At 51.5% G+C, this 12,915-nt stretch overlaps 1 protein-coding gene across 1 annotated transcript; it reads right to left on the bottom strand.

Annotated features, from left to right (window-relative positions):
• Nucleotides 1–6,305: 6,305 nt before the first annotated feature.
• On the bottom strand, nt 6,306–11,492 carry nell3 (NELL (neural EGFL like) family member 3). Its single transcript, XM_035618653.2, has 5 exons — nt 11,320–11,492; nt 10,379–11,075; nt 9,305–9,864; nt 8,757–8,823; nt 6,306–8,610 (listed from the first exon to the last, which is right to left on the bottom strand). Exons 2-5 carry the CDS (start codon nt 11,049–11,051, stop codon nt 7,079–7,081), a joined length of 2,832 nt encoding a protein of 943 aa, XP_035474546.2. The 5' UTR covers nt 11,052–11,075; nt 11,320–11,492; the 3' UTR covers nt 6,306–7,078.
• Nucleotides 11,493–12,915: the final 1,423 nt, after the last annotated feature.

Genomic DNA, 12,915 nt, shown 5'->3' with positions numbered 1-12,915 from the left:
GCGTGGGTTCTCTCCGGGTTCTCCGGCTTCCTCCCACAGTCCAGAGACATGCAGAATGGGGTCAGGTTCATTGGAGACTCTGAATTGACCGTAGGTGTGAATGTGAGAGTGAATGGTTGTCCGTCTGCCTCTCGCCCAATGTCAGCTGGGATTGCCCCCCCCCCCCCCCCCCCCGCGACCCTTAAATGGATAAAGCGGTAGACGATGGATGGATGGATTAAACAACCAGGTCTGGCATTTCTCAGAGACCTCTGATCGGCCATCAGAGATGTTCCCCCGTGGGCAGTTCATCACTGCAGCATCGCCTGGACGATCTGCTCAGTGTCTGCGACGACCCCCCCCCCCCCCCCCCCCCCCCCCCCCGCCCCGACCATGTGGAGCACATCACGGGCCTGGTGAAAAAGGCCCAAACACGCTGATCCCACATTTGTGATTACACAAAGAAGAAGGGGGGGAGCGCCTCCGTCCAAACACACGCCGCGCGCTCAGAGACGAATTGTAGCGAATACGTCATAAAGTTTGAGGCAAAACAAGGTTAGGCTGCACTCCCCCTCTCAAACGTTGGCGGTGATTTACGAGCGGAGCGGCAGATGGTAAAATCAGGGCGGCTGGCTCGCCGAAGCATTCTGACAGAGAGGCCGAAAGGATTCTCATGGTCATATAAACGACTGAAGTCTTCCTGAAAACAGACCTGCGTGCGTGCGTGCGTGCGTGCGTGCGTGCGTGCGTGCGTGCGTGCGTGCGTGCGTGTGTGCGTGCGTGCGGGCGAATAAGCCAAGCCAGATGTTGGCGCGCGCCGGAATCGGTGGCGTTCACCTCGCGGTCCTCTCCGGGGGCCGTACTCTGCCTGAACTCTGCCTCTGCCCTCCAGTGCCAGCCCAGGCGCTGCTGGGTCATCCGTTAGTGTTTGGTTTCACTCTGACTCTGGGGGCGTGAGAGAGGGCCGCATGCTTGGTTGACAGCCGGAGAAGTTGCAACGGTCTGTTCTGTTGTTGTTTTGGAGTTTGCAGCTATATGCCTGGATATTTTTGGGGGGGTTAAGGAGGTCAAAAGACGAACGAGGCGTCTGAAATTTTAAAGCTGCTAGTCAAAACAAAACCCACCATGAATTATCAATGGACTCGATGAGGTCAGTGTGTTGTTCTGGTTTTATGGCCCGTGACTTCATTTTTTTAATTAACTCTCACTGCTCTCATATTGTTGTGTGATTAACTTACTGGGTCAACTCTGACTCATATTTTCCACAGCTGGTTTAACCATCAACATTTCGTATGCAGGCCACTTACTTTCAGTTTTAACCTCCAAATTCATTTGGGGTATCTGGTTTAAATTGAACCTCTGCCACTAGTCGTGGTTTTTGTTTTTGATCCTTTCATGGAAGGAATATGTTGATATAGGATGATTCGGGGTTAGTTTTTCCACTTATTTATTTATTGTATCCAATGTCAACACTTTAAAAAATTGCAGATTTCTACCACATCTTCCGTCGTTGAACCAAACAGTAACACCACCTGCAACCACTAGGGGCACCAAAAGAGCCACAATTTCATCTAAAACCATTTTTTTCTCCCGCCACATCATTCGTACTTTAACTATAATAAACAATTATTATACTTTCGTTAAAGACGACTTCACCCGAGGATGCTCATAACTTCGTGGCTCTATCTGTCTCGTTTTCCGTGGAGACCACTTTGTTAGCACTTATCCACACTTATTGGCTCCTCGGCCTCGGCTGTGCACCCTGCCTGCAGACTTTGTTCTGTTGCAACACACACACACACACACACACACACACCCTCAGCTCGCCCCATTTGTGGTATGTGCAGAGTCATTTGTATGGATGCATTCACTGAGATAGTTAATCTGTAAGCGCCTGCTGGAGAAAAGCAATTAACCTCGTCGACCACCGGGGAGTCGATGTGAGTGAGGGAGCATCACTCCGCCGTTTAAATATACACCAGAGGGACCCGCTCGCTCGCTTCCAGCCGAACGATTATTCATCATCAGCGCTTTAAAATGGCCTCTTCGCGGAGACAGCGAGACGACGGGTCTCACTCCCCTTGTACATACACACGCGTGTGTGTTTTACACACACACACACACACACACACACACACACACACACACACACACACACACACACACACACACACACACACACACACACACACACACACACACACACACACACACCGGTATTTATTTCCACGCCCCGACTGACTGATCCCTTCGGCTCCGGAGTTTCAGATTGCCCTTGACGCAGAAATGATTAAGGTCAGCGAAAGGAACAGGAAAATTAAATGCCGCATTCCTGGTGATCAGGGGAATTTACCAGTTACTGGAGGGAGCTGTGCAGCAAACCTTGCCAAGTCTGCGAGAAGGGACACGGAGCACGTCCTGCATGATTATTTTCAATGCTGCTCCTGGGCCAAAATATTCCGCAGAAAGCAATTTTGGCTCTCGCGCTGAACAAGTTTCTTTTCTAGAGTATCCCTTCTTCGGTGCACTAACTCATCACCTGTTTGTTGGGCCTCCAGAACTTTTTTTCGCAGGCCGTTCAAGTACAAGTCCCGCTCTGCGCTCTGCGGCGAGGCCGGCCTGCCAGCTCATTCGCGCACGCATCAGTAACCTCTCTAATGAGGAGAGGAACACCGGCGCAGATGGACGGAGGAGGGGGAGGAGGGCGCGACAGATGACGAGGGCGGATGACGGGGGAGAACTCAGAGGCACCGAGAGAAGGCCAGTTGGAGAGACGGGACGCAAAACTGCGAGGCCAGGCGCGATTAATAAAAGTCCCGTGGTGAAGATCTAGTTGGACAAACGTCTTGTCAGCAGACATTCTTTGTCCTCAGAGGTTGAATCCTGTTGGCCTCTGCTGATCCCCTGACTTTGCGTCCAGCGCCACCCCGAGGTTGAAGTCAAATATCTGAACAACATCTTGGACGGATTGGATTGGACGGGGGGGGGGGGGGGGATCAGCAGCCTCCATGATGGCCGGGGGTAATTTGGCGAGCGTCGCTCACCTCCAGGCTTCAACAATTACACTGAGTCTGGAAAGGGCTGGAACGTTAACTGTCACCGACGAGTGGGAGAATAGCCACGGTGCACATTCAAAATTACGGGGGGAAAATTCCCCATTCTGTCAGGTCCAATGAGAAAGTGAAGAAAACACAACCCTCCGGAGCAAACGTCACCTGGAATCGCACCAGCTGAATGACGCAAGCCTCATACTTCAGCCTCTTCAACGCAATTATCTCTTCCGTTGGGCCACAAAAAGACTCGGAGTCGTTTCGTCGGTTTGGCGTTCTTGGCACCGCGGCGCGACGAAGACTTCCGTCGCGGGCCATCGAGAGCACAACACGGCAAACGTACAACGAAAAGAACTCTAACAAGACTTTGCGCCGACGTGGTTTTCGGTGTCGATAAATCAATGTCAATCAACCTCCAAGATGAAGACACCTTGACTGGTGGAATGGATTTAATTTCCCTGTTTGGACAATTTGATGTGATTTATTCTCGCCATCTCACCAAAAAAAAAAAAATATCCACATCATTAAAAGTTGTCTTCACACTCCATAAATCCAGTGTGGAGCACCAGCGTGGAGCCGGGCGTGGAGGTCAGCGGCATCGAACCTGACCACACGGCCTAAACGTTTCCCCTGTGGACAAGAGGCCTGGGCTCTTCATACAGTAACATCCGCTTCTGATTAAAGCAAGCCCCGTCTCCGGCTCTGTCCTTTCTTTTTTTTTTTCCTCTCTCGTTCTTTTTTAAGTCAACATGGGAGCAGACTTGGGGCCAAGGTTTGGGCCGGGAAGAGGTGTCCGCCTCGCCGGCGTCCATCAACGCGACACCGTGTCGCATTCGCCCAGTCGACGTGAACGAGCGGGTGCGCCTTTGGATTTGGAAACTAGAAGAGAGGCAATGTTCAACGTAGTTGATGAGCGGGTTGTTGCGTTCGGCTGTGTAAGAGGAACCTCCGAGTCCTCGCATGCCATTGACTGTTTGAGCGATCTCTAAATACACACACACACACACACACACACACAAAATCCCCAGAAAGCAAATAAACTCACAACAGATGCATTGTGGTGATGAGCGATGCCTCTCCGCTCCGAAAAGTTACGCTTTGACTCTGTGTTGACTGTGGAATCGGATTATGTATTTTTTTAATTTTTTATGGTGCGTTTCTGAAAGACAAACACATGTCGCAGGACGAGAATGCTCCTCTTCTCAAAGCTGCTGATGGCTCACGTGAGAGCGATGTCAGATAAATGAACCCGGAGGGAATCGTCACCCGAAGTCTGCGGCTGTCGGCTCATTGTTTTGTTTGGGGTTTTTCCGCGGCCTACAACTTTTACATTTTTCGGTTAACTCCCGTTGTTCTAATAACTGTTTTTTTTTTTCCAGTTGCAGACAGCATCTGTTTTCCTGTGCACTCAGCTAAACAGCATAACAAAAAAACAACTGCTTCCCCCAGCAAAAAATGGCAGTTAACAGCGGAGCATTTGGCAACTTGAGAGCCACATAGCTTCCTGTGGTGGTGGAGACCAAACACAGATCTAACGGAGAGGGGGGAGAAGGTCGGGGCCGACATTCCCCACATGCCCCAGAACCATGTTGTTGTTTTCATTTGAAGTTTTAACCGTGAAACCGGTCGTAAAGAACTGCTTCGTTATTTACAAAGAAATTTAGCAAAGTTCTTTGAAGGATTTATTTGGGGCCAGTAAGTTATTTTAACGAATAAAAAATGACCAGAACATTTTGTGGGCGTGTCGATGAAAAGTGGGCGTGTCTATGACCATACAACCAAGATACTGCATTTTGCAAAAGTGCCTCGTACACGCTCTGCCCAGAATGCTCCGGACGTTGTTGTTGTTGTGAACGCGTCCGACTCTTCACACGTTAAAGGCAAACTATGGAACTGTGGAACCAAATGTTCCCGGACATATTCCCCATATGTTCCTGTCTGACAACAACCCCGCGTGTCACGTTTCTGGCTCGTCGAGCCGCCGCCGCCGCCGCCGCTCCTCCCGCGGAAAAATACTTGCCCCCAGGTGCCAGATATGTTGTCCGGGACTTTTTTGCAGCTTCACCAACTCATCGCTGCCGTCGTCTGCCGTGATGCTGCAGGCGGGCGACACGAAGTGACGTCAGCAGAGCTCATTTCTCTTTTCTTGTTTCCCGCGTCTGTGGCCTCATCCTCCCTGCGATCGTGACGGGATTCGCGTGTTGATGAGGGGAGCGTTAAAGACGAAGGCTTCAGTTTTCTTTCTTCCTCCCCTGCTCTGTTTCCCTGTCCCCCCTTCCTCCCTCTGATGTCTGAAACTTCTCCGTGTGCCGCGGCCCTCGTTTGATCTGAAGCGTCAGACATCTGGTCGCGTCCCGCTCCGCCGGGGGGGGGGGGGAAAGAAACACCTGTTTCCAATTCGAGCAGAACCGGCGAGAAACATTTGATTGTCTCTCGCAAAGCAAGACACCCGCAGGCCCTTTGTCACGTTCAAGCCTCTCTCCTCTGGGCTGCGGATGGGAGGATCATTTGAACTTGATTAAGACCAATTGAGAGAGAAATGATTTTCCAGATATTATGTCTTGCACATTTTTGGCCCCCGCTGCTGCTGCTGAAAAAAAAGAAAAGAAGAGAGATGCTTTTTTGAATGGGTTCAATATGTTGGAAATTAAACGCGCTGGGGTAACGTCTGACTGTTAAACTTTTGCCCTTAAACTTAATGGAAAATAATCGGGCACCCAGCGCGAAGTCCACTGTGAAATCACAGTCGAGATATTGGAACGACGCCCACAGGAGAGGTTGTGCGGTGTGGCCCGGCAGGAATAGTTTTAGGTGCACGTTATATTCAAACGGTAATCATTCGTCATACGGTGATGATTGTTGTGGAAAACCGTTGAGACTGGACCTGAAGTCGACGTTTCTTTAGAGTCGGACCAACAAGGCACGTTGGCTTCTTTTCCGTGAGCGAGACAGAGAGTGAAATGTCTTCTTCTGGCAAAACACAGGTTGTTATTATGTCGATTTTTTATTTGGGCGTTGAACGGGGAATACATGCTTCGACGTTCCACGAGAAACGTGCAGGGGGGGGGGGGGAATAAAATTCGTGAAACATAATGAAGTGAGAATAGAGCCAAAGAATTTTCCACTGCCAACTTCCCGAAAAACACTTAATTGTGCCTAATTGTTCGGAGGACAGAACACACACAAAGGCAGTTAGGAGCGCTACGCATGGGCAGCGCTTCACAAGCAGAAAGAATGATGTTTGCACATTCCATAATACTGTTATACTCGTCCAAAGACTATCACCGCATGTATTTGTATATCAACACTCTACTCATATACCAAATATACGCACTCCGTAATGTCCACAATGTAAATACAAACGTCCCGTTGGATGAAAGGCAAATAAATATCATCAAAAAACCTCAAGTACAGAAACTCTTTCTCGCTGAAAGTTTTACTACGTTGCATTAGTGTTTTGTTATTTCATGACAAATGACGACCCAACGACTTTGTAGTCTGAACTTGGCATCATTTTCCTCCAGGAAATGAATTAGTGTATTTCCCAAAATGCCAAACTGCTGCTTTTAATACTCCTAATGATATAATACTTAAAATGTGTTTACGTACAAGTATGCATGTTAAATATATTCAGGGATGGAAGCGTATACATATCAAAAGACTCATACACATATGCAAAAGTAGGCATGCTAAAGTGTTTCTTCACACACACACACACACACACACACACACACACTTAGACATTCAATGAAGAATTGGTCACTGCTCAACCAGCCGAAGTACTTCAAGCAAAAGCAGTACTTGTGGTATTTAAATCATACACAGAAAATATTTCACAATAAAAGTTGTGAACAATAATATGACAAAATACGTAGAATGGAAGAATACGTTTTTCTTCAAACGGTTTTCTTCCTCGATTTGGTAAAAATGTTGAATCTGCTCTGCAATTCAATATTGTGCAAAACGGTCCTTTTTTTTTTTCCTCTTCCCCACCTCACAAAACGTATCGGTGACATTCAGACATTCAGGCTCCGCGAGGCTTCTACAGATCACACTGCGACCCAGAGGATGGAAATGTTCGTGCCTCCCTCGTGTGTTATCTGGTTCACACGTCCACGGATACAGTCCAGAGTCACGTACACCGCCGTGCCGTTCTGCACCTGAAAGGAGGCCCTCAGCCCGATGCTGGCCCGCTCGCTGCCCTCGGGCATGTATCCAGACACCTGCTGAGCCACAGGACCCGCCTGCCCGCTCTGAGCTGGACCCGCCACCCGCTGCAGGGTGAGTTTTACTATATTACAGGAGTGGATCAGCTTCAGGTTGAGGGCCACGCTCGCCGTCCCCGTCTCGTGGAATACGAAGTTCTTCCGGCTGTTCGGCTCGCCCGCGCGGGCCAAGTGGACCTGCGGCGAGTCCGAGCCCATCTGCTGGAACAACAGCGGCTTATTCCTCACCGCGCCGAAGGGGAGACCGGTGCGGGACACGGTCGCGGTCAGGGCCGACGACACCGCCGAGGGAATCCAGATCAGGCTCAGCATGCTGATCCCGGTGCTGTCGCCGAAGTAGCGGATGTTGCACTGGGACGGAGACGTGACCTCGAAGCTGAGCGTGTCCGCGCTGTCCACGCTCACGGCGCCGGCGAGGGTGATGGAGGTGTCCCTGTAGTTGACGCCCGTCTTGAAGGCCTGCATCGCCTCCTGGCCGGTGCCGTTGCGGTTGGTGTACGCGATCAGGGAGAAGCCCTCTCGAATGCAGGTGTGGCCCATGGAGTACAGCGCCTGCTGGAGGACGAACTTCACCACGCCGCTCTCCCTGAAGCGCACGCCGCGGCTGTCGTGGGTCAGGCTGATCATATACGGGTCGGACACCGAGGTCATGCGGAAGGTCGGCCGGTAGTTGGTCTGGTAGTGGACCAACAGGGACATCTGGGCTGTCATGGCAACCGCGCCGGTATCGTGCGACAACCACAGCAAACTCAAAGAGGGAGCGGTGACGTCGTACATGTGCAGGTCCTTGCTCTGGTTGCAGTGTTGATTCGGACTCTTCAGCAGGAGGCTGAGGGTGTGATTGGGCTCGACCTCCACCCCGCTGCTGACGCTGACGCCCTGGAAGTACTTCCCGTCCGGCTGTTCGATGCGAACGCCGCTGAGGTCCCGGCCCTCCTCCTCCTGGCTGCCGTTGAGCCTCATCCCCAGCTGGAGGAAGTTCCGGCAGCTGTGCTTGATGGCAAAGTTGTGATCCAGCCACACCAGGCCGTGCTGCAGGAAGGTCACCGTCCCCGCCTCGTTGGACAGCAAGTCGCTGCCCTCCTTCCCGCGGATGTTGAGCTGGAGTCCCTGGAAGATGTGGGCGCCGGACGTCCTGGGAACGGCCACGGTCGCCGCCCAGGACTGGGAGAGCCGGCTCTCGGCGAGCGAGCCGCACACCGCGTCGCCGACGGCCGTGCAGGGGACGGCGACGGCCTCGCCCTCGCAGTCCGAACAGGCCTGGCACTCCCGCAGCTCCTGGTTGTAGAAGTAGTCGTGGCCGCACATGCCCATCGCCGCTTCCCTCCCGGACGCTCCCAGACACCTGAACCCCCCTGTGCAAGGGAGCGAGGAGGAAACCAAGGTGTGAAAACATTCTTCCTGCTTTAATAAAAAAGGAAATCTACAATTCAATCCGTCCACGGTCACAGAATAAACGGCTGATTATTATCAGCACGTCGAGCGAATGTTTTAAACTCACCCGGCGTGTTCAGGCACTTCACTCGCTCCCCACAAATGTTTGGCAGTTCGAGACATTCGTCCCTGTCCTGTAACGCATGCAGATTTCTGTTATCACCGTGAATGCATTTTGAATATTATCATCATATCATTTTGGAAAGCTATGAATTTGCTTACGTACACTGAAACTGCAGATAGCAGATGTTTTTCTGCTCGTGTTTATCACCGCAAGAACTCTCAAGAATTAACTTTATGATTACCAAAAAAAGATGAGGATTAAATTTGCATCCATCCATCATCTATACCGCTTTATCCTTTAAGGGTCCCAGCTCGCACTGGGTGAGAGGCGGGGTTCACCCTGGACAGGTCGCCAGCGTATCTCCAATATACAGAGACAAACAACCAGTCACTCTCAATTTCACATCTATGGTCAATTTAGATTCTCCAATTAACCTCAACCCCCAATCTGGAGGTCTTTGGACTGAATCCTATTCACACTGGGGGTTTTTTTCCACACAGCACAGATATCTGATTTGATGCCGATATCAGCATTCCAAAGGAGACCAGTACCTGGCACATTCGGTCTGCAGCCGGAGAGCACTGTGAGATGAGGAAGAAGCCCGGTGGACACATGGTGCACTTCTGGCACTGAGGCGGCTCCCGCTGGAAGTCGCAGAACTCCTCCGACGCGCAGGGCGACGGGCATCCCAGCAGAGGTCGAGGGACGCTGGCCTCCCCCACCACGTCCATCACCTTGGAGTCCATGTCCATCTTGTGGACGGTGTAGGACTTTTGCAGGTGGCTGCGCGCCTGGCTCTGCAGACCCGCCAGGTGGCTCTCGAAGTAGCTCTGCAGCTCGCCCTGCAGGCCCTGGAAGGAGACCTGCTTGACCGTGTCCGAGAGGAGGCCGTACTGCGCCTTCACCACGTCCATCTGCTCGTACATGCGCCGCTGCTGCTCCAGGATCTCGCGCTGCTGGGTCAGCAGCGCCTCCTGTTGGTCGGCGAGCTTCTGCTGCAGGTCGCGGATGACCACCTGCTGGGCGCGCAGGGCCTCCACCAGCTTCTCCTGCCCCTTGGCCAGCTGGAGGTGCAGAATGAGGGCATCCTCTGAGGGAACTTCATTCTCACCTATAGAAGATGAGAGTAATGCAGAGTGAAGGCCGGGGGAAGAGGGCTTGCTGTTAAACACGCCATCGGAGGAAGTGATTAAATGAGATTAAGTCTGATTCAGAAGTCTGATTCCAGCGAGCTGCTGGCAACAACGCGTGAACACCCAGTGTGCACCTGGGCCCGACATCAAAGAACACCCAACTTTTCTGGACAATTGACTTTGAGACATTCTTCCAGTTCAGCTGCTCTGCAGATATCATTTTGTTTCTGTTCCTGTCAACAGAGTCTTCCTCTGCCTTCAGAACACAATCCCCCTGTCTCTGATCACAGCTGGGAAAATGTGGTCAGAGTCAATTAGGACTAAAGTGCATGTGGTCAATTCATTTTGGAGAATTGCCTCAATTGGCTGGTGCGTAATTGTGTCTCCTCTCAGGACATTTGAGAAGGGGAAAAAAGTCAATCAGCCTTTGATCATCTAAACACAACAGTTAAACATGTGAGATGACGCACGGTGGTGATGGAGATAACAGACCTGGCTTGATGTCGCATGTGAGCTGGACACCCAGCGGCGCGCCGCCAAGTTCCGACGAAGCGTATCCAAACTCCGGGAAGTCTCCCAGGAACTGCGCGGCTCTGTCGGACAGATGGACCGGGGGGAGCTGGCTGGAGGCGGAGGAGGAGACGCCGACGCTCTCCTCGGAACCGGCCGGACACCCCTCCCCGGCGCAGGGCTTCGCTCGGGCTTTGCTCGGCCGTATCCTGGGCGGCAGCCTGCACTCGATGCCGCGACAGTCTCGGGTGTCGTTGGTGGGCTGCAATTGTTGCGCGAGGGCGGCGCAGCCCGCGTCGGTGCATCCCGCGGGTGGCGCCTCGGGCGCTCTCGTCCGTGCGCCGCCGGTGCCGGTGACGCGCTGTGGCTGCGTACCCGAGCGCACCGCGGCTCTCGGCGCGCCCTGGTACGCGTGGTGTTGTTGGCTGCCGGCTCTCCCCTGCTGCTGCTGCTGCTGCTGCTGCGTCGTCGGCTGGAAGTGCCGCGGCTGCCTGGAGGCGGACCTGCCCCCCGGACAGTGCTCCCCGGTGCACGGCGTCGGGTCGCCGCCGCCGCCGTGGCACTGCGTCCCGCGGCAAAAGTCTGCGGCAGCGCTGTTGCGCAGAGACACCCAGGAGAGCAGCAGCAGCAACAGCACCGGTGTGAGTAAAACCATGGTGATATCAAATCCCTCTCAACACTGCAGAAGGAGGGAAGAGGCGAGTTCAGCTTCCAGAATTGTAAAAAGAAAATAAATCTGGAGAAAATCTTTAGGGAAAAAAAGAAAAGTGCACTGGGATGCGATATGTAGTTTCCTCTGTCACAACTACAAAAAAACCAAACTTCATCGCACTTGGCACCCGAGCTGCTGACAGGACATTTTCGGCGACGAGACTTCGCGTCCCGGACTGTCAGAGAGAAATTAAAACACGGGACTCACGCACCAGCGCCGCAGCTCCCGCCCTCCCCGCGCGCATGGCCCGCACTCCGGAGGGCTCCTGCCGCAACTACAACGTCGGTCTGTGGCATTCCTCGGGCTTAATTAGCATCAGGTTTCCCCCCCGGCTGCAGATTAACCCTTCCCCTTCCCCATATACTGCTCCACATATACAGCAACCCCCCCCCCCCCCCCCCCCCCATGAAGATGTGAGAAGAAGAAAAATGACATAAGAGGAGTTTATGCAACCTTTTTTTGAACCTTTTGTTTTCATAATAAAAGAAAAAAGTTTTTTATCAATGCATTGCTCCCCACTGTCGTCCCCCCCCCCCCCCAGTCATGATCATCTTTTAATTTCACCCTCTGTTGACTTCCCCCTTTGACCCTGTGCTCATCCCAAGTTTGCATAAAAGTGGCAATACTTTTTGGGTATTGTTTGGCACATTCTTAATGTTGAGACAGCTGCCGCTCCTCAAACCCCCGTGTCCTCCGCGTTGTCAACGCCGAGCACCCCTCCCCTCGTTATATAGACAAAAAGGCCGACAAAGGTCAAACTTTTTGGTGGAAGGGGACCCATGGCAGAGGTCAGGAATGTGGACCCTCTCCTTCCTCGTAGCGTGTCAGCGCTCCTGCTGCACAAGCGCATGGTCCAGGCAGCCGGAGGTTATGTGGGGCTGATGTGCTGATGGGCACTGTGGTGTAAATCTGTCTGTTTCGATTAGCCGGAGGTCGGGCAGGTATACGCAAGTCAAATACTGCCAAGTAAAGATGAATGATTTGAGGAATTTTTTCAGTGTGAGTCCACATTTTCAATTAGTTTTTATCTCCGATTCTCAAAGACTTGTCTTATTTTCCCTGTCGTTTTTTGAGTTTTTATGTCCAAACTGTAACTTATTAGTAGAGTAAATGTTCTCATGATATTGATATATAATCTTTTTTTGGCTTAATAAGCCAAGATTTGTTACTATTATCTCATAAAGCAGGCTTCATCTCGTTATTTCTATCACATCCTTGTTAGTCAAACTTATTGACTTATTTATATACTTTATTATCATCATCATTTGACCTTATTATCTTCCCAATTATCACTATGATTGGGTCTGATTCCTAGTCATCTTTTTAAACTTTTTTTCTTTTGACATCCTCTTATAATTTTGACCTCGACACAGCTTCTCATAATTATGACTCATTTTCTCTCGGTATCTCATAATCCCAACTTGGCCTCGTTAATTTTTGACTTATCACCTCACAATGCTGACACTTTATTGTATCCCATTATATCCACTCACTTATGAGTCTGGTTTTTCTTAACAATTTTCATCCATCAAATTTTTTTCTTCTGGCAGGCGCCGGCTTCCACATAGAGGCACGTTTGACTCACATGAATCAAAAAAACCTCAGTTTCCTTGTTTGTTGGATACTGCTGCTGGCACATGCTGAACGGAGGGAATCCAAATCAGTTGTATGCGTAGAAAAACATCCAGCTAATTGGCAGTTTTTTTCTCCCGGTGCAAAACTGGCGGTGGGGATTATTGCGCTGCAACAGAAAATAAGCACAGCGGGCTGGTAGCGCACGGAACCGCTCGGCACGCGCCACCCACCG

Source organism: Scophthalmus maximus, chromosome 21 (genome assembly GCF_022379125.1).
Source record: "Scophthalmus maximus strain ysfricsl-2021 chromosome 21, ASM2237912v1, whole genome shotgun sequence".
Classification (NCBI taxonomy): domain Eukaryota; kingdom Metazoa; phylum Chordata; class Actinopteri; order Pleuronectiformes; family Scophthalmidae; genus Scophthalmus; species Scophthalmus maximus.
Note: the sequence above shows the minus strand (reverse complement) of the source record. Positions and strands in the feature narration are given on the sequence as shown.